Consider the following 25934-nt stretch of genomic DNA (forward strand, 5'->3'; position numbering starts at 1 on the left):
TAAACAATATATATCAGTTGAAAATTTATAAAATCATATTGCTGGAGAAATTAAAAAAAAAAATTAAAACGCAAAAATTTAAAAATGAGGGACCGCGGTGTAGGAAGATTGGAAACCACTGTTAAACTAAAAAGGAGTTTCCAACCTGTGGGTTGCGAAACAAACCAAAAAACAAGAAAAAAAAAAGTTACTGCCAGAAAATTATGATTATGGGAGCGCCAAAGGGTTGGAAACCACTGCCCTAAAGGTGAAACAAAAATTAATTTATAAATTATTTAAAGTACAATTAAAATTTTCTAACATTCACAAAATTGCACGTCAAAACCGAACGATATTTTCAAACAATAATAAATTAACAACGGACTTAGCAATTATAAATATTACAGCTCACTACTACAAATTACATATTTTTATCAATCATATATATATATAGTTTTGGTTTAAGATATATAACAACAATGTTTCTATCGCACATATCATTAAATATACTTTCATATGCGACAAGACAAGTTTTGCATTAAAAAAATATATGTTACTAATGACAATATTTAGAATCACACTTGAAGACTCCTCCTCGGAGCCTCCGGGGGGCGCGAGTAAAACAACAATGTACCATTTGCACCGCATGTGTCTTCCTTTAAAACCGACCTTTCCCTTGTATTTTGACAATACTCGTTTTACGATATTTAATCTAAGTTTTTAATTAATAATCATTCAGAAGAATTTCGTTTTCTATCGCATATTATATTATATGTTCAGATTAATAAATTAATATACAAAACAGGAAAAATCATATAAAAGTCTTCCTTTTCCTCCTACACAAAATAAATGTGGTTAAGTCTTTCTCGCGCATTTGATACTTTCATCAATCTCACAATAATTTATCATTGTATGCTTTTAATTTTTGTTTTTAATATTTATATATATATACGTTTCGTAATGCAACTACTAATCTATATTTCAGAAAATGATTTTTGAGCAATCAAAGTCCTCGATTGCCACCAAAGCTAACAACTTTATAAATCACTTTTTGTTTTGTTAACTCGTTTATATAAAGTCAAGATGACATATCACAGATTTAGTAAGACCTTTAGTAAAGGTCTCGAGTTTAGGTTTACAAAATTTTGCACAGGTGCAAAAAACAATCTAATTCTGTAACTTCTCATTAACTCCTATATATCGTTTGCACTTTGTCTGTGCACAAATTGCTTTATATAATTGATTGCATTGTAAAGGATTAATTATTTAAAATTAAATTGACTTTCCATTTTCAATCCTTAATATTCTTAAAGAGAGCCCCGGGGGAAAGCATTTGGCAAAACTTGAGTATATAAAAACATATGCTCGTTTAATAATTTTTTTATCCTCTCTAATAAATACTTTAGTACTAAGAAATGTATTCATATATAGGTTGCAATAAAGAGATTTTCTTTTCACAGCCAAAACAAGATTAGTTTCTGTTATCTAATCGATTATTACATTAACGATGAGAACTTCTTTCGTTCACTCAGTTTTCAATGGCTGCTCAAGCGACTGAAAATACGTATATATATGTAGATAGGCTAAGTACACGAGGATATACAGAATGTATCCAAACGCTTAACGTTATTATATTTATTTATCAATGATATTACTCACTTAGTATAATATAATATAATGGTTTTAGTAAAGGAATCAGAGCGCTCATCACAATATCAACGCCAAATTTAAGTTGAAAATCCGCTGCAGAGAATATTTGCAAAAACAGATCTCAACTTAAATATACTATGAAAGAATAAAATTTTAATTTTGAAATAAAAATGTGATGCTACACCATAAATGCAAACAATGGGTTCGATTCTCGGATAAAACAGAAAATGTTATAGAAACGCATGTTACGGGACCAACTTCGTCAAAAAGCTATGAATTTGATGTGCCATCAAAGATTTACATATAAAACCTAACCTCCAAAACGCACAAACGACAAATAACTTTGTCATAGGTGCAACCTTTTGATGTCTCATTGATAACACATACATGATGTTAGGTTTTATTTATAAATATATAGCTTTTTGATAGATAGATCCGCAACGTAGCATTACAATAACATTTCTCGTCCACCCCCATCAAAATAAATTATCTTCAATTTAAAATTAAACATGGATAAAATGATCTTATCCTTACAGTTATATAAATACTATGAAATTTGGAATTTTTCTCTCGAATAAAAAACATCTCAGCCAGCACTCTATATGAAAATGATAAAATTTGCTCAACACACACCATTCATATTATTTATTTATCATTGATCCGACCGATTTAAAAACTAGAGCCAGATTCGACTTAACTTATGTATCGACCAACTCGCTAGAGAAAATTTAAGGGGTAACACCACAGTAAAAAAATTAATATTAACAAGTTTCATTGTAAATAAAAACGATAGCTTCTAGTCTCTCAAATCCACAAAAATAAGTCATTATTAAGCATTTATGTAAATTTATTAAGTCAAAACTTAATTAGAGACTATTATAGATTATTAGATTAATATTTTACAAATTGTCTAAATTTTCAAGTCCAAACATGGTTTTAACAGCCAAAATAAGGATGCTCTAGTATGAAACTATTAAATGGGAAGAAAAAAGAGACATATGCACTGTTAAAAAGATTACAAGTTTAAAAACAATTAATCTTGTCGAATTTTTCATTTAATGCTCAATAATAACTTTTCGAGTCTGTTACTGTGGTGTTACCCCTCAAGCCCCTTATCCCAAAAAATCCCCCTTATACACAGCATTCGCGCGGTATACATATAAAATATCTCACCTTCAACTTAGCAATGATAAGCTTTCGACTACCACAAATACAGTTAGCGATTAAAAACTGTTTTTTTCTTTTGGAAAGGATTTAAAAGAAAAATCTTAGATCTAAAATTATAATAATCGTACGCAGCAGATTATTGTAGAAACATTTGAATAAATTATTTATCTGCTATATGTATGAAAACATTACTCGTTTTACACCTTCTATTAGTTTCGTGCATTTCAACAGCATACAACACACAAACTAAATTTCTACACATATACAATAAGTTTTGAATTTCATATTTATAATATATATACCCTTACACACTAAGAAATCTGTATCAAAACCAAAAATTAAACACAAATACGTAATTATTCAAAGACGACGCTCGATTTTCGAAAAAGATAATAAATCAAGCCGTCCTCCTTCTGTTCAATATGACAAACAGCTACAGTTGGAGATTTTGCAAAAAGAATGTCGGAATGTGAAAATAAGTTCTTGAAAAAATGACAGTCCTAACTAAAAATAAATCTAATTTCGTTTGATGACTAAACACAACTCAATAAAAGCGCACGATGACATAAGTAGAATGAAAACTATTAAATTGAACCGAAACGATCGACATTGACAAACTGAAATCGTGCGCCTTTGGTACGATTTTGTTGCAATGTTTTATTGATAACGAACAAATAACATCACTAAACACTAGAAAAGATTTCCAAAAAATTACATATAAACTTAATTTAGGTTGTAGGTTGGGGGCACACAGATGGACCACCATTTGCCGCCTTCTGTCTTGGATAGAAATAATTATCAACTTCCAAATTTCTTTAATTTAAATCTTGACGACTTTTATGAAATCTCATCAAGATATTTAATTTAATGTTAATTATAATTTTCAGTTTCATTCAACCAGCAACTGCCCTTGTTTTTTTTTTATTAAAATTACCGTTTGAAAAGTAAATGTCACCAGGAATAACCATTTTACTGTCAAGTCATCAATTAATTAGCTGTTAGTTTTTCTATAGTACTATTTCACTTATCTTGTTTGTGAAATAAGCAAATTGTCTTGCTTATTGTTGAACTGCGGCCGTTGGAGGGGCAGCCGTGTACTGGTGGTAATAGGCCGCTTGCTGGACAGGAGCAAATTGACCGTACGGTACTGATGGAGGTGCCATTGATTGGAAGGCACAGGGATTGCTCTGAGCACCGCGACCGGTCTGGAAGAATTTGTTGCCTGGAAGGTAAAAGGTAGAAGATTGCTTTTAATATTCTTCTTGGACAAGAAAATTATGGAAATATAATAAACAGTCTTGAATTTATATTAAAAAAAAAAAAAACAGTCTTGAATTTATATTAAAAAAAAAAAGTCTTGAATTTATATTAAAAAAAAAAACAGTCTTGAATTTATATTAAAAAAAAAAAAAACGGTCTTGGATTTGTATAAAAAACGTGTTGAATTTGTATAAAAAAACGTGTTGAATTTGTATAAAAAAAACGTGTTGAATTTGTAAAAAAAAAACGTGTTGAATTTATATAAAAAAAACGTGTTGAATTTATATAAAAAAACGTGTTGAATTTATATAAAAAAACGTGTTGAATTTATATAAAAAAAACGTGTTGAATTTATATAAAAAAACGTTTTGAATTTATATAAAAAAACGTGTTGAATTTATATAAAAAAACGTGTTGAATTTATATAAAAAAACGTGTTGAATTTATATAAAAAAACGTGTTGAATTTATATAAAAAAACGTGTTGAATTTATATAAAAAAAGTCTTGAATTTATATTAAAACAAAAGTCTTAAATTTGTATAAAAAAAGTCTCAAATCTATAAAAGAAAAAAAAGTGTCATGCTCTTTTCTCAACACATAAGTCGATTACAATGCTTACTTAATATGCTCTGAATTCCTGCATCACTTCCAGCACCTGGAGCTCCGGGAGCACCCATAACATAAGCATGATGTCCATGATGAGCTCCGACGCCAGGAGCGGGTGCTAGCATACCATACATGCCTGCTGCAGGCTGTGGACTGGCATGGCCCTGAGGAACTGAAGCACCACCATTGGCTACAAATTGGGAATTTGATTGGCCATTTGATTGGTTACGGTTGTAGCGTGGGTTTGGTCCTCCTGATGGATTATAACCACGATTTCCTAGAGAAAAAAAAAGAAATATTAGAGAGAAATACTTGGAACAAGGATGTTAATAATATTGAGCATTTGTTTGGACTTACCATAATTTCTTGGTCCATTATTCTGATAGCCATTGCTTTGGTAACCATTACTCTGGTAACCACCGGCTCCATTCATGTTTTGGTTGTGATAGCTCTTCTGATAACCATTATCTAAAAAAAAAATTAAGTATAATTTAACATTCATCCAGATTTTAAATTCATTTTTCACTAGATATAGTCTACAAGATTTTGCAATTTTTTTTAGAAAAATGATATTTTACTATTATTATTACTTCTTGGTTGATATCCATTATGCTCCATTCCTCCTCCGTTGTGTGGATTGCGCATGTGGTTTCCCATTGGATTATTGAACCTGGGTGCACCACTTCCCGGTCTCATGGGTTGATACTCCTGATGACTTGGATTGATCCACTGGTTGTTCATCGGTTTTCCCATCATCATGGCTCCATTGTCCTTGTTACGGTTATTATTCTGCTGCCATCGGTTGCGCCCTGGCGAATTAAAATTATTTGTTTGCGATTGTGGCAATTGCCTTTTGTGAAAGTTAGATTTTGTTTGGTTTGAAGAACCTGGAAAACAAAACCACAAAACCAGTCTATTGGACTCAGTTGTGAATGAAGAATTTTAATCTTTGGAATAGTAATAAATAGTGACTAAAAAAGTGAGTTCTAAATTTTTTGATGGTGGCTTTAGGCACTAACCTTTTCCATTGAATGATGTGCGGGCCATTTCCATGAGTGTTGGAGGTACACTTTGTCCTGCCTCTTCAAGAACAGCTACCAACTCACGAGCTTGTCTGCTGTTACCAGGAGTGAAGAAGGTGTAAGCAGTTCCTGATTGATCACAACGACCTGTACGACCTATTTAAAGACAAACAAAATTAAAATAAATCTGCTAACAATACAATTATTCAAGATATTCAAAAAAATATTTGGATTCAACTTAAAAGAGAATTTTTATAGTAATATATATTGTAGTAATTAATGAAATATTAATATTATATTAAATATTTAAGTACTAGAGTTGAGAGATATTTATAATTATATAAAAAATCAACAAATAATTAAATAAAATTTAATAACTGAAAGATTTAAAAAGTAAAATTCTACATAAATATAAATAATGCCTTTCAATAAGAATAGGATAATAAGGAAGAGGATAATGTGACTATTAATAATAACTCACCAATTCTATGGATGTAATCCTCAGATGAATTGGGATAATCGTAGTTCAAAACATACTTCACATCTTCTACATCCAAACCTCTAGCAGCAACATCTGTAGCGACCAATATTGAAGACTTTCCACATCTGAATTCATTCAACACATGATCCCGCTCGCCTTGTGACTTATCACCATGAATACAAATTGCAGCATATCCCTCCCTTTTAATTGTTTTTGTTATATCATCTACTTTCTTTTTGGTTTCAACAAAAATTATAATCTTGTTTGTACGTTCTGTCATAATTTCTCTTAACAAATTGGACAATTTTTGTTCTTTCTGAGACTCTTCACAGATCTCAATTATCTGTCTGATGTTGTGATTAGCAGCAAGATTCAGTGAACCGATGTTAATTTGTATGTAGTCATTTAGGAAGTCTTCTGCCAAAGCTTGAACTTCTTTTGGCCAAGTTGCAGACCACATCAAAACTTGTCTGTCTGGCCTGATTTGCTCAATGATTTTACGAATTTGAGGTTCAAAACCCATATCTAACATTCTATCAGCTTCATCAAGCACCAGATAAGTACACCTTCTTAAATTTGTGGTTCCACGCTCTAAGAAATCAATCAGTCGACCGGGTGTGGCTATGACAATTTCAACACCTCTTTCCAAATCGCGTGCTTGAGGTCCTTTGGGAGATCCTCCAAAAATACAAGTGTTGCGAATTGAATTTGAAGCACCAAAGTCACGAGCAACAGTTTGAATTTGTTGAGCTAATTCTCGAGTGGGGGCAAGTACCAATGCAATGGGGCCATCTCCTTAAAGAAAAATACAAAACCTCATTCACAAAAATAATATTGATAATATATTAAAATATTACCAAAATATATATGATACAAAAAAATCTAAATTTTGCAAGCTCAAATGTACACTTGTTCAAATATATAAAAAATCAAAATGACATTCAATACTATTTCAAATTGAAATTAATTTTAAATGAATATTACCTCTCTGAAGACGTTCTTGGTTGCTGATGTGCACAGCGGCGGGCAGCATGTAGGCCAGTGTCTTTCCAGAACCAGTTTGTGCAATTCCTACCATATCCCGTCCACTCAAAGCAATTGGCCACCCTTGTGACTGTATCGCAGTGGGTTCAGCAAAACTCTGTTTTCGAATCTCCCTCATGATATATTCTGGGAAATTGCCTTCATCAAACTCTTGATTTGGATTCGGTACATCATTGCCATTAACTGTGATTTCTTTCTCCTCCCTGTATCTGTCTACTTCCTCCTTGGTCCTGTCTTTATTCTTTGCATGTGGTACATAGAAGTTCTTCCTAAACGGCTGCATGTTGGCTTGACTCCAATCTGGTTTTTTGAGACTTTCACCTGGATTTTTTGCTTTCATACTCTGCAGTTTGGGTCCACCAAAATCATTTTTTAACCCAGCCATAAACGTCTGACTTTTATTGGTATAACTTTTCGGTCCACCGAAATCTTTGTTACTGTAATCCATTTTAGGACCTCCAAAATCGTTTGGCATCTGTGGAGTCCAGCAGTTTGTCTGCTTACCGTATTGTTCGTTGCAGTCAGGACGTGGTCTGTACCTTAAACGAAAAATTTTAAGTTGACTTTCAAAGACCTCCCTTGTACTTCCCACATCTGCTCCGAATTGCGATACCCATTAAATTTTATTAATTTATAATATACCAGTGTTTTTTTAAAGATGTCAAAACCATTTTGTTTGTTCGAGCCGTATGTATGTTGATGTATTGCGTAAAAACAAAAAAGATGACATCAATGAGATTCTTGAAAAAATGGCGGACGAAAGGTGTCGATAAAAAAAAATGAAATAAAAATAAAAAAAATCATACTTACATATGATTGTTCTGATTATTATACACACTATTGTATTGCATTTTTATAACTTTTTTGTTGCCAGTTCGAATGTCAAATATCAATAAGACCTATAAAGACAAGAGGAACTCATTAGATTGTCAGAGCCCAGCACTCGAATGTGACAATAAACGATGAGAAACACAAAGTAAAGACATGAGATAAATGAATAATAAACAAACGACGTCTGAAAGTAATAAACAAGTTGATTGTGCAGCAGATTTAATTACCTTGTTAATAAACCGGACCGCCGAACAAAACGATAATGGCAGAACAGACAGCAATGGCGAACAGCGACCCGGAGCCCGCAACCTACTCGTACTGGCAGCACTGGGCAGCGTCCATCTAGGGAAACAATCGGTGCGCTAGCGACAGCTGTACAGGTGCCAACCGAACGAGGGAAAATCGAACAATTTCGCGAAATTCAAATAAAAGATTCACATCGTTTAGCACCACAAATTTCATAAATATTAAAAATCTTTGAAAAACCAAACATTATTAACACACAAACACAATAATAATAAATTTCAAATACTCTATTATAATTTTATAGAAAAAACTGTTTAGTATTTGATTTTGTGATGAATTACTGCTAAGCAAAAAGAATGATGTTATAATTACAAATTTTTAATGTCATTTGATGATCCTGAAATAAAATCATTAACATATTTTAATTTTTCCTACTAATATTCTTATTGAACTATTTTATAAGAGTATGATAAAATGTTCGTATCACAATAGACCTTTTACGGTTTTAGTAAAATCATGTCATTGATTCATAAGTAAATTAATATTGCAAAACAATTAAACTAATTAAAAGCCTTGCAAATAAAATCATAATCCTATTTTATTATCCAAAATGAAAAAAAAAACATCAGATTCTTCACAATTACACAACTTGCATCAATCATCTTGTTCCAACAGACCAATAAGACTTTCCGATTATATATCCATTCCCTAAAATAGATAATTCAAATCAATATATATGAATAAATTAAAAATATAATTATACTATTATTATTTGCTGTTGATTTGTTTTTGTTTTAAATTTTTTAAATAAAAACTAATTAATACAAGATTGAGATTTAATATTTATTAATGTACCTAATAAATAAAATTATTCTTGGAAATAACAGACACAATCAATTATAAGATAAATTTTCTTAAAAAAAAATTATACATATATACACTTCATATTACACAAAACTAACTATCGCTAACAAGTCAAGCAGAGTATGTATGTTTAGCAGTATCTCCCATTTTCAGTAACCACCAAAGTTATGTCTAGGCGGTGGTGGCGGATGGTTTCCCCTGAACCTCATCCCGCCACCGTAATTGCCACCGCCTCCATTGTAATACGGCTGAGGTGGTGGTGGTCCTCCAGCTCTTGGAGGCCCATGGAATGGCTGTCGAAACCGAGGAGGAGGAGGTCCGCCTCCCATCGTAGGTGGCGCAGCACCCATCATCGGCGGACCGTTATTGTACCGATTGCCGCCGCTGCTATTTATCGGCGGCATATTTGGGTTCATCATCATCGCCGCCTGTGACGGAGGAGGATAATATTGCGGAGCCGGTGGACCCTGCGGCGCCTGCGACGGATGTGCGTGACCTGCGACCATCCTTGGAGGTTCGCCGTTAGGTGGCGGCGGCGGAGGAGGCATAGAAGGCAAAGGAGGCATGTGATTCGTAGGAGGAGGCGGAGGCATATGACTGTTTGGCGGTAAAGGAGGTTGTTGTTGCATTGGTTTAGTCTGCTGGTACTGTCGAGTGTCATACATATTACCACCATTTGCTTGGTATGAAGATGCTTGTTGTTGTTGAGAATTCATGCTTTGCTGATACATATTTTGATTGTACATGTGATTACTGGGAAGTGGTGGCTGAGGTGGAGGAGGATTGTACATTGTGTTTGGCAGTGGTGGTTGAGCTGCCATACTTGATTGTGTTGTGTAAGCATTATGGTTACTCGCCTGAGGCGGTTGTGGTGCATAACTATGATGACTGCTTGTTGGTGGTTGAGGTGTGTATGTATTATGATTACTAGGTGGTGGCGGTTGTGTTTGGGATACATTTGGATTATACATTGGAAGTGGAGGTTTCTGTGGTGGTGCTTGAGGTCGATTTGTACTCTGATTGTATATGCTGCTGCTGGTTTGTCCGTTACTAGAAGTTGAGAGTGGTTGTTGAGTCTGCTGTGACTGTCGTGCCGTAGCGTAATTTGATTGTTTTTGTTGTTGTTGATGATGTTGTTGCTGTAAGTCATTGAAATTGGACATGGTCGACGGCGGATGCGCTGATTGTTGTTGTCGATGGTTCTGAGCCACCGACTTATCATTGCTCATCGTTATTGTTGATGTTGTTGCGACACCAGAGGTAACCGCTGATTGCGGCTGACTAGTGTGCTCTGTTGACTTGCCTGTTGTTTGCCTATCGCGCGATCTGGATCTTGAAATCGACCTGGACCTCGATCTGGATCTGGACCTGGATCTAGATCTCGATCTCGACCTCGATTGCGAATTAGTTTTGGATTTCGACTTTGATCTAGACCTACTCCTGGTCTTGCGCCTTCGTTCGACGTTTTTGCGAGTCCTACGGTCGCGTGACCTGGACCTGGTGCGCGATCTCCTGCGACGGCGACGGTCGCGTGATCGATCCCTAGATCGATCTCTGGAGCGATTGCGAGACCGTGAACGCTGTCGCCTGTCGCGGTTGCGGGAGCGAGACCTGGAACGCGACCGGGAGCGGGAACGAGCGCCTCCATTGCCACCGCCGCCGCCGCCTCCTCGACCTCTATTGCCACGGCCACGATCTGGAACGGATCAAAATAAGGATGTGTAAATTATCGATTCAAATTTAGAAACTAGAGGTGCGCATGGCATCGCGCCTTAAGGCAAATTGCTGGAATTTCCCATACCAAAAATATTTTTATTTTAAAGGATTAACATCTTTGAAACAAATTTAGTCTGAACAAATTGGATTTTTGAGAAAGTATAAATTTTTGACAAAAATTTACTTTTTTTGAAAAAAAAAGATTTTTAGAAGAAAAATTTATTTTGAAATATTTTGGAAATTCTGAACTTTTTTCAAAGCGATCGTATTGCTTTAACTGCATAGAGACGATATATCGAAGCGCGTAAGCCGTCTAACGGATAAACATCGGTACGGAACCCATAGGAATGTAAACAAAATTCATACTTATTGTTAAAATCTCTATAAAAATATCTAATAATTTGATGTGCATATGTCTAATGATTATTTTTGACCGCCCAATGGCCTTTTTTAACTTCCCGTAGGGTAAGTTATTATAATGGGCCGAGAATGGGAATTGAAAATTTTTACATTTCTCGACGTTTTGAAGGTTTCTGAACATTTTGGCATACCTCAGAAAAAATAGATGTGTGTGTGTGTATGTATGTATGGATACAAATTTCCAGTCACGTTTTCGGGCGCACGGATCAACCGATTTGAATGGTTCAAAAAACATTCGATTCCTATTGATAGGGAAAAGAGCTGATTAGTTTTTGGCGAAGGCAGGTCCAGCCGTTTCGGTGATACGGAGCAAAGAGTGCAGAAAATAGAAATCGATTTTTTGAGAGAACGGAGTATCCGATTTGAATGATTTAAAAAACATTCAATTAGTAATGATTGGGAGAAGAGGTGATTAGTGTTTGGCAAAGGCACGCCCAGCCATTTCGAAGATACGGAGCTAAAAATGTAAAAAATGGCAGTTTTTGAGGGAACTAAGCGTCCGATTTAAATGATTCAAAGAACTTTCTGCTTGCCTTAACAAAATAATTGATTTTGGGTTTTTTTTTTTTGTTTATTTTGTATATCGAAAATAATTCAGATTTTATTTTTATTCTGACTAAAGTTCTAATATAACTTAAACAAATAATTTTAAATTCGCAATTCAGTTTAAATAATTATTATAAATATTAGACAATGTTACAATATTTATAATAATCTATTTGAAAACCTGCCTTCGCCTACCAGCACGTCTCCTTATCAGTACGAATCGAATGTTTTTTGAATTATTCAAATCGCTTCATCCGTGTTCCCGAAATCGTCGACGAAAATTTGTATCCGCACACACACACACACACGCACACATACATCCATTTTTTCTAAGGTATTCCAAAATGTTTTGAGAAGGTTTTGAAACGTAAAGATATATAAACATTTTCATTTTTGATTTTTTTGCGATTACTATAACTTGCCCTACGGGAGGTTAATAATATAATATAACAGATCTAACAACTTACGTCTATGTCGGCCATTTGATCCCATATCAGCCATGTCTTGTAATTTGGGATTGACGACCTGGTTGGCCTCGCGCAGAACTGCCACTAAATCAGCAGCTTTATTAGAATTCGCAGGAGTGAAAAAAGTATAAGCTGTACCGGTCCTATTCGATCTTCCTGTTCTGCCTATACGATGAACGTAATCCTCCGAGTTGTTTGGATAGTCAAAGTTTATCACAAATTTAACATCTTCCACATCTAAAGATCGATTAAAAATTGTATATGTTAATATATGACATAGAATAATAAATTACGCAATTTCACAAATATAGTCATGGCATAATTTTTTTTCTGTTTCTTCAGTTTTGACATTTGTATAAGTAAACCGTATTTGCCATGCATAAATTTTTGAAATCGCTTTAATTAATTATATAACCCTTGTGCTTAATAAGAAAAAAAATAAGGACAATATTGACAATCCTTGACATAAGTAATTTACACCAAACAACCTAACAATAAGATTTTCAATAATCCAATATTATATATTAGTATATGAAAAAAAATATGTTAGTAGATTAAATAAGTATTATATAAAAATAACTATTTAAAAACTATAACTGACGCTTTTATATGTTTAAAATAGTTTAAGGTATCGAATAAAGAATTCAGTAATAAATAAATATTTCAAAAAAATGATTGTAAACTTTCGTTTGTTATATAAAAATATATATTAAATCTTATTATTATATATATTATATATTCTATGTTAAAAGTACAATCTTTGTTAGTAACTACATAATTTTTAAATGTATTAATATTATAATTGATGTAAGCATATTCTCAAAAAAAAAAATATCACTTAAATGATAGCTGACATCAAAAATATTAATTTGTCATGATTGAGAATATGGGGATTTGAATGTTTCATGCGATGTTGATCTCATTTCAATGTTAATTAACATTGGACAATGTTATTGTCAAAAAAACTGATAAATTCAATTAAGATTTGTGTAAAACCTATTTAACCCTTTCGCCAAGAGATTAGAAGAATAAGGCTTTTCAATCAATATCATCAAGAACGTACTTGAAGAAGTGATAAATATTGAAGCAAAACTCGATGCACTAGGTGTCGTCCATGGACGACACTCTTGCAAAAGGGTTAAAATAAAAAATTGACCTGCACAAAAAGAAATAAGATCACCATCGCACAAGATGATTCTCTAAATTTTAAATGTTTCCATTATTATTACTATCCTGTGTAGAATTTTTAAGTGTGTGTCTATATAACTAGATGTGTCTCTTACGATGGCATGGGGGCACGACAGTTAGCAGTAGTCGTGCACACTGCACAGACAAACATTATCCGTTCTGTCGAGGCACACAGAGGCAGCGAACGAATCTTTTTGACCAAAATGCATTCGACAAATTTTATTCAGTCTAGCATAAGGGGGCACACGTACACGTACACGATTCCAGTCACTTGTAGACGGAAGAAGAAGAGGCAGTAGTAGGAGCCACTTTTAACAACTACTGACTGACTGACACAGACAATTGGCGGTGCCTCACACTTATGCTTATATAAAATTCGTTTCTCATTTGGTCAATGCGATTCAAATAGCTCGCCCGAGGTTGTGCCTCTGCAAACAGAAAAACCAGACGAGGTTGCGCTTACAGTGGTAAAGAACAAATAAAAAGGATCAGGAAACTTAAATAACAGATATCTAAATGATATTGCATTAATTTCCATATTTCTTTGAACATAATTGTGTATTAAATTAACATAAGTCGGTGGTTTCCAACAAAAAAAAATGTTTCGTTCCTTAATCTAATTCCACAAATACTCACCTGATATTATAATTTTTCAATGACCCACATAATTAATTATATAAAATATATAACCATTATACTAGTTGTAAGTGGTATTTTGCGTTAATTGCTTATCAAATATTTAGATAAAATTCTCAACAGTTTATTTTGAATAACCTTTCCGTTTTCTCTAAGAACTAATCAATACGATTTTTAAATCAAACAGACTTAAAATGTCTATAAGTGTGTTCTAAATTTTACTATTATTTAATTTTCAACCAACAAATATATTCGTTTAGACCACGAACTCTACCTCCGTACAAACTTGCAATAAAATCGTCAAAAACTTTAAATTCAACAATTAATTATAAAAAAATCTGGCCGGACAATCTTTATGAAGAATGAATCTGGTATTTAATTTTTCAAAATCGCACGAAACTTAACAGCTAATTCTAAAGAAAGGCTGATCGGCTTGCAAAACTAATCAGCCCCACAAGTTGGAAACCACTGACTTAATGATCATCATAACAAATTTGAAACTAAACTTTGTATATATTTAAAAAGGTAACAATATTTGTGGGTAACCCATAATTTACATAACTAGTCAAAATTCTATTTGCTGCAAATATTTAAAGTTTTCATATAAAAACTATTATTTTTATATATGAACAATGAAATAAATATTTGAATATGATAATTATTCTAATTTATAAACGTAAATAAAGAAATATATGCCGCAATACAAAGTTCTAATCGTATTCAAAAGAATTCGAATAGCATTGCTTTAAAATACTTTAAATTTTAAAGTATTTAAAAAACCCGATAGAAATCTCTTATCAAAGTACTAAATAAAAAAACATACATTTGGTGCAGTCACAACACATGTTAAAAAGTATTGTGGACATAATTTTGACACAGTTATATAATCAAGTTGGTGGCATAAATGCTCACCAAATCTCCTAAGAATTTATTTGCTCAAAATTAAACCTTTTAAAAATTCTCTGATTTCCCCCTTTTACTTTTAAATTCATTATAAAATAAACACATTCTAATAAAGAATGGCTTTTATAAATGACAATAAAACAGAAATGCACCCTTAAAATAGCAAACAAAACCCTTTGAATAAAAATTGTCAGGTTGCCATTACACAATTTAGTAAATTCGAATTTCTATATATATTTTTCAATAGATACCCTAATGTTGAAAACCAAAAAAAGACTGACTAAATTTAAAAAAACTTACAAAAAGCAGTAAAAGTAAATAAATCTGTCATAGACAAATATAAACTTTACAATATACTATTAACAAATTACTATGAACTGTCTTGCGAGTAGACATTTAATAAATAAGCACCTTAAAATTATTTGTCATTACAAAAAATAATGTTTATAATATTTCAAATAACACATATATGAAGTACTATTTATAAAAATTAAAAATAATTAAGTAACAATCAAATCAAAAGAATTTGAAGATTTAAATTAGAATAAAACTTTTACTTACCTAATCCTCGAGCTGCAACATCAGTTGCCACTAACACAGGTGCTTTGCCAGATCTAAAGTCTATAAAAGAAATAAACAATTATATTTATATATATATTTACACAATGAAAAAATTTAATGTAAAACTATAATACATACCTTGTAATACCCAATCCCTTTCATTTTGTGACTTATCACCATGTATACACACAGCGGGCCATCTATAACAAAAACACATAATTTATTAATTTACAATCCTCCAGGACCAAATAAAGTTAAATAATCATTTCCACACACCCGTCACGTTTCATTTTCCTCGTAATATCATCAACCCTTCTTTTAGTCTCAATAAAAATTATAGTCTTATTCTCTTTCTCAGCCATGATCTCCTTAAGTAAAGTACTAAGTTTAGTTTCCTTTTCATATTCCTGACAAACATCAATAATTTGCAATATATTATGGTTAGCTGCCAGTTGCAAAGAACCAACGTTGATTTGTGTGTAGTCTCTGAGGAACTCTTGGGCCAAATTCATTACTTCCTTAGGCCAAGTAGCACTCCACATGAGAGTTTGTCGGTCTGGCCTTATTTGTTCAATAATTTTACGAATTTGAGGCTCAAAGCCCATGTCCAACATTCTGTCGGCTTCGTCTAGTACAAGGTAAGTGCATCTTTTCAGGTTAGTACGATTGGTTTCCAAAAAATCCAAGAGTCGGCCAGGAGTGGCGATGACAATTTCAACCTATAAAAAATAATAGAAATGTTAAGAAAATGGCAAATATGAACCCTAGGTTTTTACACAGTATGTATTTACCCCATCCATTAAATCAGCAGCCTGAGGTCCCTTAGGAGCCCCCCCAAATATACAAGTGTTTCTTATGTGAGAACTTCTACCAAAATCTGTTGCAACTTGTTGGATTTGTTGTGCCAATTCTCTTGTAGGAGCCAAAATTAAAGCAATTGGTCCATCTCCTCTTTGTAATTTTGGTTGATGGTTTATGTGCACTATTGCTGGTAAAGTATATGATAAAGTTTTGCCGGATCCTGTTTTAGCTATTCCTACCATGTCCCGGCCACTCAAAGCAATTGGCCATCCTTGGGCTTGTATAGCTAAAAATATGTAATAAAAATATAACAATATATAAATGATGCATGTTGTTTAAGATGTTAGCAATTTATTACCTGTTGGTTTATCAAATCCAACTTTGTCAATTTCCGACATAACATATTCAGGAAAATTAGCTTCGTCAAAAGTTAAAACAGGAGCAGGAATGTCCCTTCCTTTTAATGTAATATCTTTATCTAATCTCCATTGTTCTATTTCTGATTCTGATCGATTTTTGACATTTGGATGTGGAGTGTAAAAATCTTTTTTGAAGGGCTCCAGCCGGGAAAGGTCCCACTTTGGTTTTCGAAGGCATGCACCAGGATTGCCGGTTTTTCTAGTACCAGCACCCCCATAACGTTCACGAGATCTGCTGCGGTCCCTTCTGCGGTCTCGGTCGCGGCTCCTATCTCTGTGAGAAAGGATAATTGAAATAGATGAACAAACTATAGGTAATATTTTATTGAATTAAATGTAGCTTGTAAAGGTTGAAGCTAAAACTGTATTGCAGTATCAAAATTGATTTCATTGTGAATATTTAAAAAAAAAAACTTGGATATTAATTATATATGAAGCAAAAACGACGCTCAACCCAAACGTCAAATTTATTATTAATCACTCACCTTCTACTCATGGTCATTATGCAGTTAATTTATCACTAAACTTTCATTAACAACTTACATTTACATCACAAATATTTATTTAAACTAATAATAAATAATGAATTAGAATTATTTAGTTATAAATTTAATATACTACCGATGTTCATTTTTTTGTTAAAAGAAAGATGGCGCCGGCGTGTTGCCAGATGAACAAAATCGCAAATTTGACAGCTCAAAATTATCCGTTGTTTTTCAAATACAATATAATACAAAATGACAATTATTCAATTTAATTAAAGATTCAAATCTTCTCCCAATTATAATATATCTATAAATCTATATTATAATTCAATTAAAATTAGTTTTAGTAAATTTAGGTTCCATAACACTTTATATTAAATATTTTCATACTAATTGTGCTTTATCAAAACATTCACAAAACATTTACCATATATTTTTAAAATTAACTTTATTCATAGTAGATACACTCTCAATAATAATTAACAAATATTGAGATTCTATTAATGTGCCCCAAGCACAAAGTTCAAAATAAAAATTTCATTCAAAGATAAAATACTAATTACATAATATAATTATATATTAAATATTGATTATATTGCATATAATCTCCAGTGTTTCAAATCTATATCACATAATTTGAGATAATACATTTATGGCAAGATAAATTATATCTTGCACACATTAAAATTTCCTAATCGTGTCACGTATACATGCAGATTATATTAGTTTATTTTTGGTCATGTAATAAAATGAGATGCTAGTGTGTTAATGAAAAATGAGATGATATGAAACAAATTTTCCCTGTCCAATTTTATTCTAATAATACCCTTGGTATTGGTAAGATTGATGTTGGTTTTGCGGTTGTTGATAATGAGATTGTTGATATTGTGGTTGCTGCTGCTGCTGCTGTTGCTGGAAACTAGGCGGAGGCACTGAATACTGATTTTTCTCAGTAGTTTCATAGCCCAGCAAACCAATCGGCCTGGCTGTATTGGCAGTTGCAACTGTACCATTTGTCATATTGCTCCCAAAATTACTATTACCATAATTGTTATAATTATTAGCAGTTGGTGCTACATTGTTATAAGTCCTAGCACTATAACCATTGTTGGTTGGAGCTTCGTTGTATATGTGTGTATTATTCTTTGCTTTATACTTTGAATCTTTGCCAAACGTCTTGCGAGCCATTTCACTAAGCTTTGGATTCACTACTTGTCTAGCTTCTTGCAAAACATCAATTAATTCCTTAGCATGTCTTGCATTTTGTTGAGTGAAAAAGGCATAGGAAGTTCCACTTTGCTTATTCCTGCCTGTGCGTCCGATGCGATGAATGTAATTTTCTGATGAGTTTGGAAAATCAAAGTTTATCACAAACTTTACATCTTCTACATCTGTAAACACACACATAGAATGTGAATATTAAATAATAGTAAATTAAATGATTAAAAATTATAAATAAAATGTATTCAACACTATGCGCTATCTGGCTCAAAAATAGTTCCATCATTTTACAATATTTAAAGACTCATTACTTACCTGCACACATAAAATTTTCCAAACCTACCAAGAATTTCTTGAAGATAATTTTATGTTTAAAATAATAATAAAACTATTTCCTATATCCATAACTTAATAACCACAAAATATATAAATTTAAATTTAAATAACTAAAATCAGTTTCACTAATTAAATGAAATGAAATATTCTGAAGTCACGTACAATACACTCATCAACCTGTTTCTGTAGACCACTGATAATGTCTCCATTTATAAAATAAATTTATTTAAAATTTATTATAGAGTTGACAACAGTTGCCTTCTGAAACGAGCTAGAAAATAATTGGTCAGTCAGATAATTAATATAATATTTAAAAAATACACATTATATTGTGTATTTCATTTAATTTTAGATAACATGATTAAACTCATGCAATCATGAGAGCTCAATTTCAGAATCAAATACTCAATATGAACACACAAAGGTTACAAGTTAAAATATAATAAAATAAACAGTAGGAAAATAATGTGCATGCAAATTTTAAGTATAAAAACTATAAGTGTGTTAAAAAAATGTTACAAAATGAACTCAAATACTCAAATACTTACAATAATTGACATGTACATAATTAATTCCATTTATCAGATTTACAGTGATTCTTTATAATGTTCACAAGTTCATATTTAGATTCTTAAAGCATAGAGCTTTCAGTACAAGCCGTTACCATAAACAGCTTATATAAAAAATAAAATTTGTTAGTAAACCTTAAAACGATGATGAAATGATACAAATGTAGGTAAAAAATTTTAGAATTAAACTTGTAAAACGTCAGACTACTAATCCTAAATTGTTTCTTAAAAACAATATAAAAACTCACCAAGCATTTTAAGATAAGCGGTCTGACCTGAGAACATACAACAGTCAATTATTTATTATTAATCAATTATACAATTTTTGCTTGTATCATAGTCATCGAGTCGACAAAATGTTAATTAAAGGACTGACCACCAACAAAACTTGATACCATAACAAATTACAGTTATCATCGAGTGTAACTTTGTACTAGACCTTGATACTTCTGATAAAGATAATGTCAATTCGTTGTTTTTTATCAAATTCAACCATATTTACCGAGACCCCTAGCAGCAACATCAGTTGCCACTAAAATCTTATTGCGGCCGCAACGGAAGGCTGATAGAACATGATCACGATCTTGTTGGCTTTTACCACCATGGATACTGGCAGCAAACAATCTAGGGAAATGGACATAGAATTTAATATTTAGTTTTCATAACTTTTTTATTTATTTATTTGTTATTATTATTATTACCCTTGTTTCATAATGGCTTTAGTGATCTCATCAACCTTCTTCTTAGTCTTCACAAAAATGATGGTCTTGTTTTCTTTCTCCAATGAAATTTCCCTCAACAATGTCTTCAGCTTTAAATCCTTCTCATGCTCAGCACAAACATCAACAATTTGTACAATATTATGATTTGCTGATAGTTCTAAAGAACCGACATTCAAATGTGTAAACTTCTGCAGGAAATCCTTGGCTAGTTTTTGAACGTCATTAGGCCAAGTTGCTGACCACATAAGGACTTGTCTATCCGGTCTAATATGGCTCATGATTTTGCGTATTTGAGGCTCAAAGCCTAAATCTAGCATTCTATCAGCTTCATCAAGTACTAGATAGGTGCAACGTTTCAAATTTAAGGTGCCTTTATCTAAGAAATCTATTAAACGACCTGGTGTAGCAATCACCATTTCACAGCCACGTTGTAGATGCTGAATTTGTGGTTCTGGAAGAATCAATTTGTATAACAAAAATAAGTCATGCTGTTTATGGTAATAGATAAAAGAAATTACCTCTCAAAGATCCTCCAAATAAACAAATACTGGAGATGTTCAAGGCATGTCCAAAATCATTTGTGACTACTTGAATTTGTTGAGCTAATTCTCTGGTTGGAGCGAGAACCAAAACAATGGGTCCATCTCCCATTTGCAGCTTCGGCTGATGGCTAATATGTATTATAGCAGGTAGGACATAGCCCAAGGTTTTACCTGAACCAGTTTGAGCTATACCGACTAAATTTAATCCTGACAATGCTATGGGCCAGCCTTGAGCTTGAATAGCCGTAGGTTCAGCAAAACCTATAGAATAAATCATTTAATAATTCCGTTTCTTATTGTATACAAAATTATCCAAGTAAAACATTTCCAACCTTGTCTTTTCAAATTATCCATTATAAATGGTGGAAAGTTGCATTCATCAAAAAATTTTATAGGCCCAGGAATAGTGTGATCCCCACTGACTGTAATATTCTTCAATCGTCTAAACTCATCTACCTCAAATGGCTGGCGATTCGCAACAGCTTTATGAGGAACATAAAAATCTCTGCGAAATGGCTGCAAAGCACTCATATCCCATTTGACGTCTAGAGGTGTCATATTTTGGGTGGTCTTTAAGGCTTATTAGGGTTCTTCATGGGCTTAAAACTGAACTGGCGTGTGTTGAAGGAGCCGTTATAAGGCCCCCCATGACCGCCGCGAGCTCCGCCACCTCCACGACCTCCTCTTGGGTTTGGTTTATACCTAGGAAATAAAAATATAAAATAATACATAGAATAACTTACTCTTTATAAATATTCTATCACTTACACTATAAACATTTTTTTTTAATTATTACTTAATTTAAAACATTTTTTTTGATACATTGGCTTTAAGCATTCTGATGCTATGCCAATGTATTTTTATATTTTATTAAAAAGTACCGATAACATTTTTAAGTAACCATTTTCATTGATTAAATTTTAATAATTTTGTTTGATCAAATAATATTACCATGGAAACTTGGTTACGACATTTAGAATTGCATAATGCAATTAAAAATCAAATATATTCTAGCTTGTTAATATAAACATTAAAAATGGCAAAAATTATGAGTTTCTATATAATTTAATCAAATTATATGTCATATTCTAATCGGTTCATTTATATTAAAATGTTCATATATATTTAAAATGAATTTTAACTATAAACAGAGTTTTAATAATACAAATTCGTATGGTTTTATATCAACTTTGAATTATTATCATTATAATATAAATATTGACATTATTCTAGAAAATTATCCGGCTCAATTAAAATGGAGTCGGCCGCTTAGCAACAAGGAATATCTACTTACATGATGTCGAATTAAGCTTTTATATCGTTGTCACTTTCAACTTTATTTATCAGATTAAAAACCAAACTTTTTACTTTTCGTACAAATGAGTTTAGAGCGATTTATATATTGATAGAATGCAAATTTCAATTCTATAAAAAGACGATCGAAGTTACTGAACCGTTCATGAAAATCAATCTAGATTCTGGAATCACACGATCGGACATGCCAACTTTGTGATGAATGAAATAAATGAAAATATTTTAATTAATTAATGAAACAATTTGATATTTGCAGCATACGTATGCAATTATTATTGCTAAATTATATTAAAAATGCGCGTTATTTATATTGTTTAATTATTTGAAAGTTTTACACAAACTCTTCTTTTATCTATGGTTTTACATAAGTTTCTTTATAAATTAAAATAAATGTATATAATAAAAATATATACAATTAAATTTATACCAATTTTTATAAATGTTATAAAATTAGTGTTCTAATTAAATTTTGTCTTAATACCTTTATTAAATTTGAATTTAAATTTTTAAATTTAAATTTTTGCTAAATTCTGTTTCCGAAGATAACTTCATAGCAAACCATTTGTTAACAAATGTCAATTTTGACATTTAAAATGTAACCTTATAAACCGAGAACTAATTTAAATTGTATTTATATTTTTTTACTTATATTTTCCTATCAAAGACTGATTTAGTGTTATAAAATACCATAAAAATGTCAAATACTTTGGTTATAAAACATTTACCTCATACCTTTAGTGAAGACGAAAAAATAAATTTACTAAAACATTTTGGTGCACAAGATGTTAAAATATTATCTTCCAAAAGAAGAAAATATTCCCTAGCATTCGCTACTTTTCCCAGTAATCCAGAAGCAGAAATAGCCTTAAAAAAACTCCACCAACTTGATAAAAGGATCTAAATTAAATGTAGAGTTTGCAAAAGACAGACTACCAGAACCCCCCAGACCCAATAAGAAAGAAACAGATTCAGACAAAAAGTCACATCTAAATGACTTCATTAACTCACTAAACGCTTTTAATAACTCTGTTAACTTTATGCAACCACCACCTCCTCACTTAAAATATAAATATCCTGTACCGAATAAAGCTACATTGAGCAATATTATGCACGCTCTGAGTTCAAATAGTAAATTTTATACACAAGTCTGTCATTTAATGAATAGAATGAACTTACCACCACCGTTTTCTACAGTTCCTGATTACCTTGTAGAACAATCATTTGTGCCACAACCAACACAAATAATAAATCAAAATGCTGAGAACCCTGTAGAAGAAAAACCAGAATCATCCGAGGAAGAATCAGAGATTGAAAGCGATCCTGAAGATCATAAGTTTAGACAAGATTCTGTGATTGTAGATAGTAAACCGAAAAAGACACATGCACCTTTAAAGCGACCAAATGTTACAAAAAATATTGAATATACACCAAAGCCTAAACAAGCAAAAATAGCCACAGAAGAAGTATTTGAAAAAGTTGATATTGCTAATAAGAAAATTGAAGTGAAAGTCTCAAGTGATGCAATTTCAAAGGTTGCAACAAATCAGCAAACATTGGATGTTGAAATTGGTACATTGGTAAAATTTATCCACCAGAATATGTACCAGAGTCTAAAACGCAAGAAGAAACTGAAGAAAACACACAAATTGACAAAACATCTAGCGACTATATTTCATCCAAACAACTAGCTGAAAACCGATTGTCAGAATCAAACTACTCAACTCTACCAGCATTTAAAAATTACAATCCCGGGCCCCCATCTTGCAGACTGTACATAAAAAATTTAGCAAAAACAGTTACTTAGAAGATTTACATTTTATTTATCGAAGATATCTAATACCAGATTATCAGAATGGTGAAGAAACTTTATTAATTTATGATGTAAAATTGATGCAGGAAGGCAGAATGAAGGGCCAAGCATTTATTACTTTGCAAAATGAGACACAAGCGGCACTAGCACGGAAAGAAACGAATGGTTATATTTTAAAAGACAAACCTATGGTTGTAGTTTTTGCTCGGTCTGCTAAAGCAACATGAATAAACAAATTGAAGTACACAAACTTGTTTTAATAGTAGAAAATTAAGATATTCAAAATATTATGCATGTATTATTTAGAATTTATATATAAAAGTACGGACTTATAATGTATATATATATATATAAAGTTATGAACATAATTTCTTAATTAAATTTAAATAAATATTTTGGCACAATAGTCCTAAATAATATATTTACAAATTTAAGACTAGAATAAGCAAAGTTCTAAAATTTACTGTTTCTAAGAAACAAAAAAGATTTTTATATACAAATATTTACCTAAATTTTTATATAAATAGAATAAATAATTTATGTTGATGCAGTTTTTTAAAATTATCCAATTATTATATAAGACCAACTTCTAAATTAAAATCTTGTTTGCTTTGATCATTGTTTTTATAGAACAGAGTCTTAGATATATCTATCTAATTAATTAATTTAACTTAGCTAAATTTACTGTCCAATTATCACAATATATACCTGTATCTCTTCCCATCCCTTCCTAATAATATCCTCCTGCAGAATAAGGATGAAAAGCAGCTCCCCCATTAACACCAACCCCGACAACATTCTGAGACTGAAACCCTACAGCCCCGCTTGCATGATAATTGGAAAACACGCCTCTCGGTGGAGATACACCACCCAAAGCACCTATCACACTAGATGTTGACGACACTGGATTAACATTGACCTCCTGACTTGAACTGACATCAACAATATCCACAGTCGATGCAGAACCTGCAGTTGTTGAAGCAGGGACTGCGGGGGATGCCAATAACCGATGATGAGACATTGATTGGTGGTGGTGGTGATGGTGATGGTGCGTGTGGGAGTGGTGGTCTAGAAGTATGTGTACAGGGTCCGGGAGTAATCTGAAAAAATAGTAGTAGGGTTTCAGTATTTTAGGAATATTATTTTGTTTTATTAAATTAAATCTATGTGGGTACCTGTTTGCTGTAAGACTGTGTTCAGCAGCTAATAATCTGGAGGCAGTATGATGCGTGACGTCACCAAATGATGCACTTGTTGATGCAGCATGATGATGATGGTGTAAAGCTCGAGGGAGACCCATTGGGTCAACACCATGACGTCTAAAAAATGAATAATAAAATGATAGCTTCTTACAAATTCTTAATATTGCTCCATCAATAACTACCACACAAATGATATAATAGTAAGATAAACAAACTATAAATTGTATAAACTCTTTTTTAATTCTTATACTGACCCATTAGTTAGATCCAAAGACACTGCGGCCCTCAAAACATCTGTATAAGACGGTGTTCCAGTATTATTGAGCGGAGTTAAACTCAAATCACTCCTATTTATACCCAAATCAGGCCTATTTAATCCCAAATCACTCCTAGTTAAACCAAGATCATTCCTATTTAACGACAAATCATCTCTGTTCACTGCCAAATCATTTCTATTCAATGTTAAATCTCTTGTGTTCAAACCCAAATCAGTTCTGTTCAATCCTAGATCATTTCTATTCAGATTCAAATCATTTCTTGTAAGATTCAAATCACTTCTATTTAAATTAACTCATTTCGTGTAAAACTTAAGTTGATATCATTTCTGTTTAATGTGAGATCATTTCGGGTCAATGCAAGTTCATTGCTATTTAAAGACAACTCGCTTCTGTTCAATATCAGTTCAGTTCTATTTAAACCTAATTCACTTCTGCTTAAATTGAGATCGTTTCTGTTAAGATTTAAATCATTTCTACCTAGTGTTAAATCAGATCTATTCAAACTCAAATCGTTTCTATTTAATCCTAAGTCATTTCTGTTTAAAGTTAAGTTCAAATCATTTCTGGCCATGGTCAGGTCCACGCTCTGCCTCTCACTGCCCATTACGGTTGAAGACATTGTTCCAGCAACATCGTACAAATGATGG

At 32.2% G+C, this 25934-nt stretch overlaps 7 protein-coding genes across 11 annotated transcripts; 1 reads left to right on the forward strand and 6 right to left on the reverse strand.

Moving 5' to 3' along the window:
- Nucleotides 1-723: 723 nt before the first annotated feature.
- LOC113366565 (DEAD-box ATP-dependent RNA helicase 20-like) lies at nt 724-8387 on the reverse strand. 3 transcript variants are annotated; one of them, XM_026608193.1, is made up of 9 exons: nt 8269-8387; nt 8021-8109; nt 7151-7749; nt 6167-6958; nt 5683-5841; nt 5254-5550; nt 5021-5131; nt 4677-4940; nt 724-4018 (listed from the first exon to the last, which is right to left on the reverse strand). In XM_026608193.1, the coding sequence occupies exons 2-9, from the start codon at nt 8059-8061 to the stop codon at nt 3855-3857; spliced, it is 2427 nt and encodes an 808-aa protein (XP_026463978.1). In that variant the 5' UTR covers nt 8062-8109; nt 8269-8387; the 3' UTR covers nt 724-3854. The 3 variants fall into 3 exon arrangements, with proteins under 3 accessions (XP_026463978.1, XP_026463979.1, XP_026463977.1); XM_026608194.1 differs by having other exon boundaries at nt 5254-5472; nt 6167-6961; XM_026608192.1 differs by having other exon boundaries at nt 6167-6961.
- Nucleotides 8388-9300: 913 nt separating this feature from the next.
- Nucleotides 9301-10380, reverse strand: LOC113367882 (extensin-like). The gene has a single exon (XM_026609458.1). The coding sequence runs from the start codon at nt 10378-10380 to the stop codon at nt 9301-9303; it is 1080 nt and encodes a 359-aa protein (XP_026465243.1).
- LOC113366568 lies at nt 10239-12455 on the reverse strand. Its single transcript, XM_026608197.1, has 2 exons — nt 12301-12455; nt 10239-10847 (listed from the first exon to the last, which is right to left on the reverse strand). The coding sequence occupies exons 1-2, from the start codon at nt 12313-12315 to the stop codon at nt 10383-10385; spliced, it is 480 nt and encodes a 159-aa protein (XP_026463982.1). The 5' UTR covers nt 12316-12455; the 3' UTR covers nt 10239-10382.
- Nucleotides 12455-17420, reverse strand: LOC113366567 (probable ATP-dependent RNA helicase DDX17). 3 transcript variants are annotated; one of them, XR_003366282.1, is made up of 8 exons: nt 17294-17420; nt 16748-17082; nt 16380-16675; nt 15865-16307; nt 15727-15788; nt 15589-15648; nt 13584-13916; nt 12455-12537 (listed from the first exon to the last, which is right to left on the reverse strand). XR_003366282.1 is itself a non-coding variant. In XM_026608195.1 (7 exons), the coding sequence occupies exons 1-7, from the start codon at nt 17308-17310 to the stop codon at nt 13807-13809; spliced, it is 1323 nt and encodes a 440-aa protein (XP_026463980.1). In that variant the 5' UTR covers nt 17311-17420; the 3' UTR covers nt 13516-13806. The 3 variants fall into 3 exon arrangements, 2 of the variants coding, with proteins under 2 accessions (XP_026463980.1, XP_026463981.1); XM_026608195.1 differs by lacking the exon at nt 12455-12537 and having other exon boundaries at nt 13516-13916; XM_026608196.1 differs by lacking the exons at nt 12455-12537; nt 13584-13916 and having other exon boundaries at nt 15581-15648.
- Nucleotides 17421-17907: 487 nt separating this feature from the next.
- Nucleotides 17908-22137, reverse strand: LOC113366074 (probable ATP-dependent RNA helicase DDX5). Its single transcript, XM_026607627.1, has 6 exons — nt 21978-22137; nt 21016-21385; nt 20660-20944; nt 20121-20592; nt 19922-20043; nt 17908-18684 (listed from the first exon to the last, which is right to left on the reverse strand). Exons 2-6 carry the CDS (start codon nt 21239-21241, stop codon nt 18110-18112), a joined length of 1680 nt encoding a protein of 559 aa, XP_026463412.1. The 5' UTR covers nt 21242-21385; nt 21978-22137; the 3' UTR covers nt 17908-18109.
- Nucleotides 22138-22615: 478 nt separating this feature from the next.
- LOC113366077 (RNA-binding protein 40) lies at nt 22616-24043 on the forward strand. The gene is given in 4 exon segments (XM_026607630.1): nt 22616-22882; nt 22884-23574; nt 23607-23793; nt 23796-24043. Coding segments are annotated over 4 exon segments (1308 nt in total). The 5' UTR covers nt 22616-22691; the 3' UTR covers nt 24035-24043.
- A 421-nt stretch (nt 24044-24464) lies between these two features.
- On the reverse strand, nt 24465-25906 carry LOC113367883. Its single transcript, XM_026609459.1, has 4 exons — nt 25765-25906; nt 25264-25579; nt 24983-25126; nt 24465-24907 (listed from the first exon to the last, which is right to left on the reverse strand). The coding sequence occupies exons 1-4, from the start codon at nt 25904-25906 to the stop codon at nt 24538-24540; spliced, it is 972 nt and encodes a 323-aa protein (XP_026465244.1). The 3' UTR covers nt 24465-24537.
- Between the last annotated feature and the right edge of the window lie 28 nt (nt 25907-25934).

The sequence above is a fragment of the Ctenocephalides felis genome, unplaced genomic scaffold, assembly GCF_003426905.1.
Source record: "Ctenocephalides felis isolate EL2017-DRISC unplaced genomic scaffold, ASM342690v1 CF-g0.4_SCAFFOLD_01170, whole genome shotgun sequence".
Taxonomy (NCBI): Eukaryota; Metazoa; Arthropoda; class Insecta; order Siphonaptera; family Pulicidae; genus Ctenocephalides; species Ctenocephalides felis.

Bases quoted from the DNA above. Each gene is read 5' to 3' on its own strand.
- LOC113366074 (XM_026607627.1), bottom strand. From the start codon at position 21,241: ATGACACCTCTAGACGTCAAATGGGATATGAGTGCTTTGCAGCCATTT. The intron at 20,044-20,120 runs GTAATAATAATA...CCATTTCCCTAG, and splicing joins AAAGCCATTATGAAACAAGG to ATTGTTTGCTGCCAGTATCC. The intron at 18,685-19,921 runs GTAAATATGGTT...GTGTGTTTACAG, and splicing joins TGTTGCTGCTAGGGGTCTCG to ATGTAGAAGATGTAAAGTTT.
- LOC113367883 (XM_026609459.1), bottom strand. From the start codon at position 25,906: ATGTCTTCAACCGTAATGGGCAGTGAGAGGCAGAGCGTGGACCTGACC. The intron at 25,580-25,764 runs GTAGAAATGATT...ACACGAAATGAG, and splicing joins TAGATCTGATTTAACACTAG to TTAATTTAAATAGAAGTGAT. The intron at 24,908-24,982 runs GTACCCACATAG...CTATTTTTTCAG, and splicing joins CACAGTCTTACAGCAAACAG to ATTACTCCCGGACCCTGTAC.
- LOC113367882 (XM_026609458.1), bottom strand. From the start codon at position 10,380: ATGAGCAATGATAAGTCGGTGGCTCAGAACCATCGACAACAACAATCA.
- LOC113366565 (XM_026608192.1), bottom strand. From the start codon at position 8,061: ATGCAATACAATAGTGTGTATAATAATCAGAACAATCATAT. The intron at 5,551-5,682 runs GTTAGTGCCTAA...TTTGTTTTCCAG, and splicing joins CACATCATTCAATGGAAAAG to GTTCTTCAAACCAAACAAAA. The intron at 5,132-5,253 runs GTAATAATAATA...TTTTTTTTTTAG, and splicing joins TAATGGATATCAACCAAGAA to ATAATGGTTATCAGAAGAGC.
- LOC113366567 (XM_026608195.1), bottom strand. The intron at 15,649-15,726 runs GTATGTATTATA...TTTCTTTTATAG, and splicing joins AAGGGATTGGGTATTACAAG to ACTTTAGATCTGGCAAAGCA. The intron at 13,917-15,588 runs GTAAGTAAAAGT...TTCTGTTTGCAG, and splicing joins TGTTGCAGCTCGAGGATTAG to AGGCACAACCTCGGGCGAGC.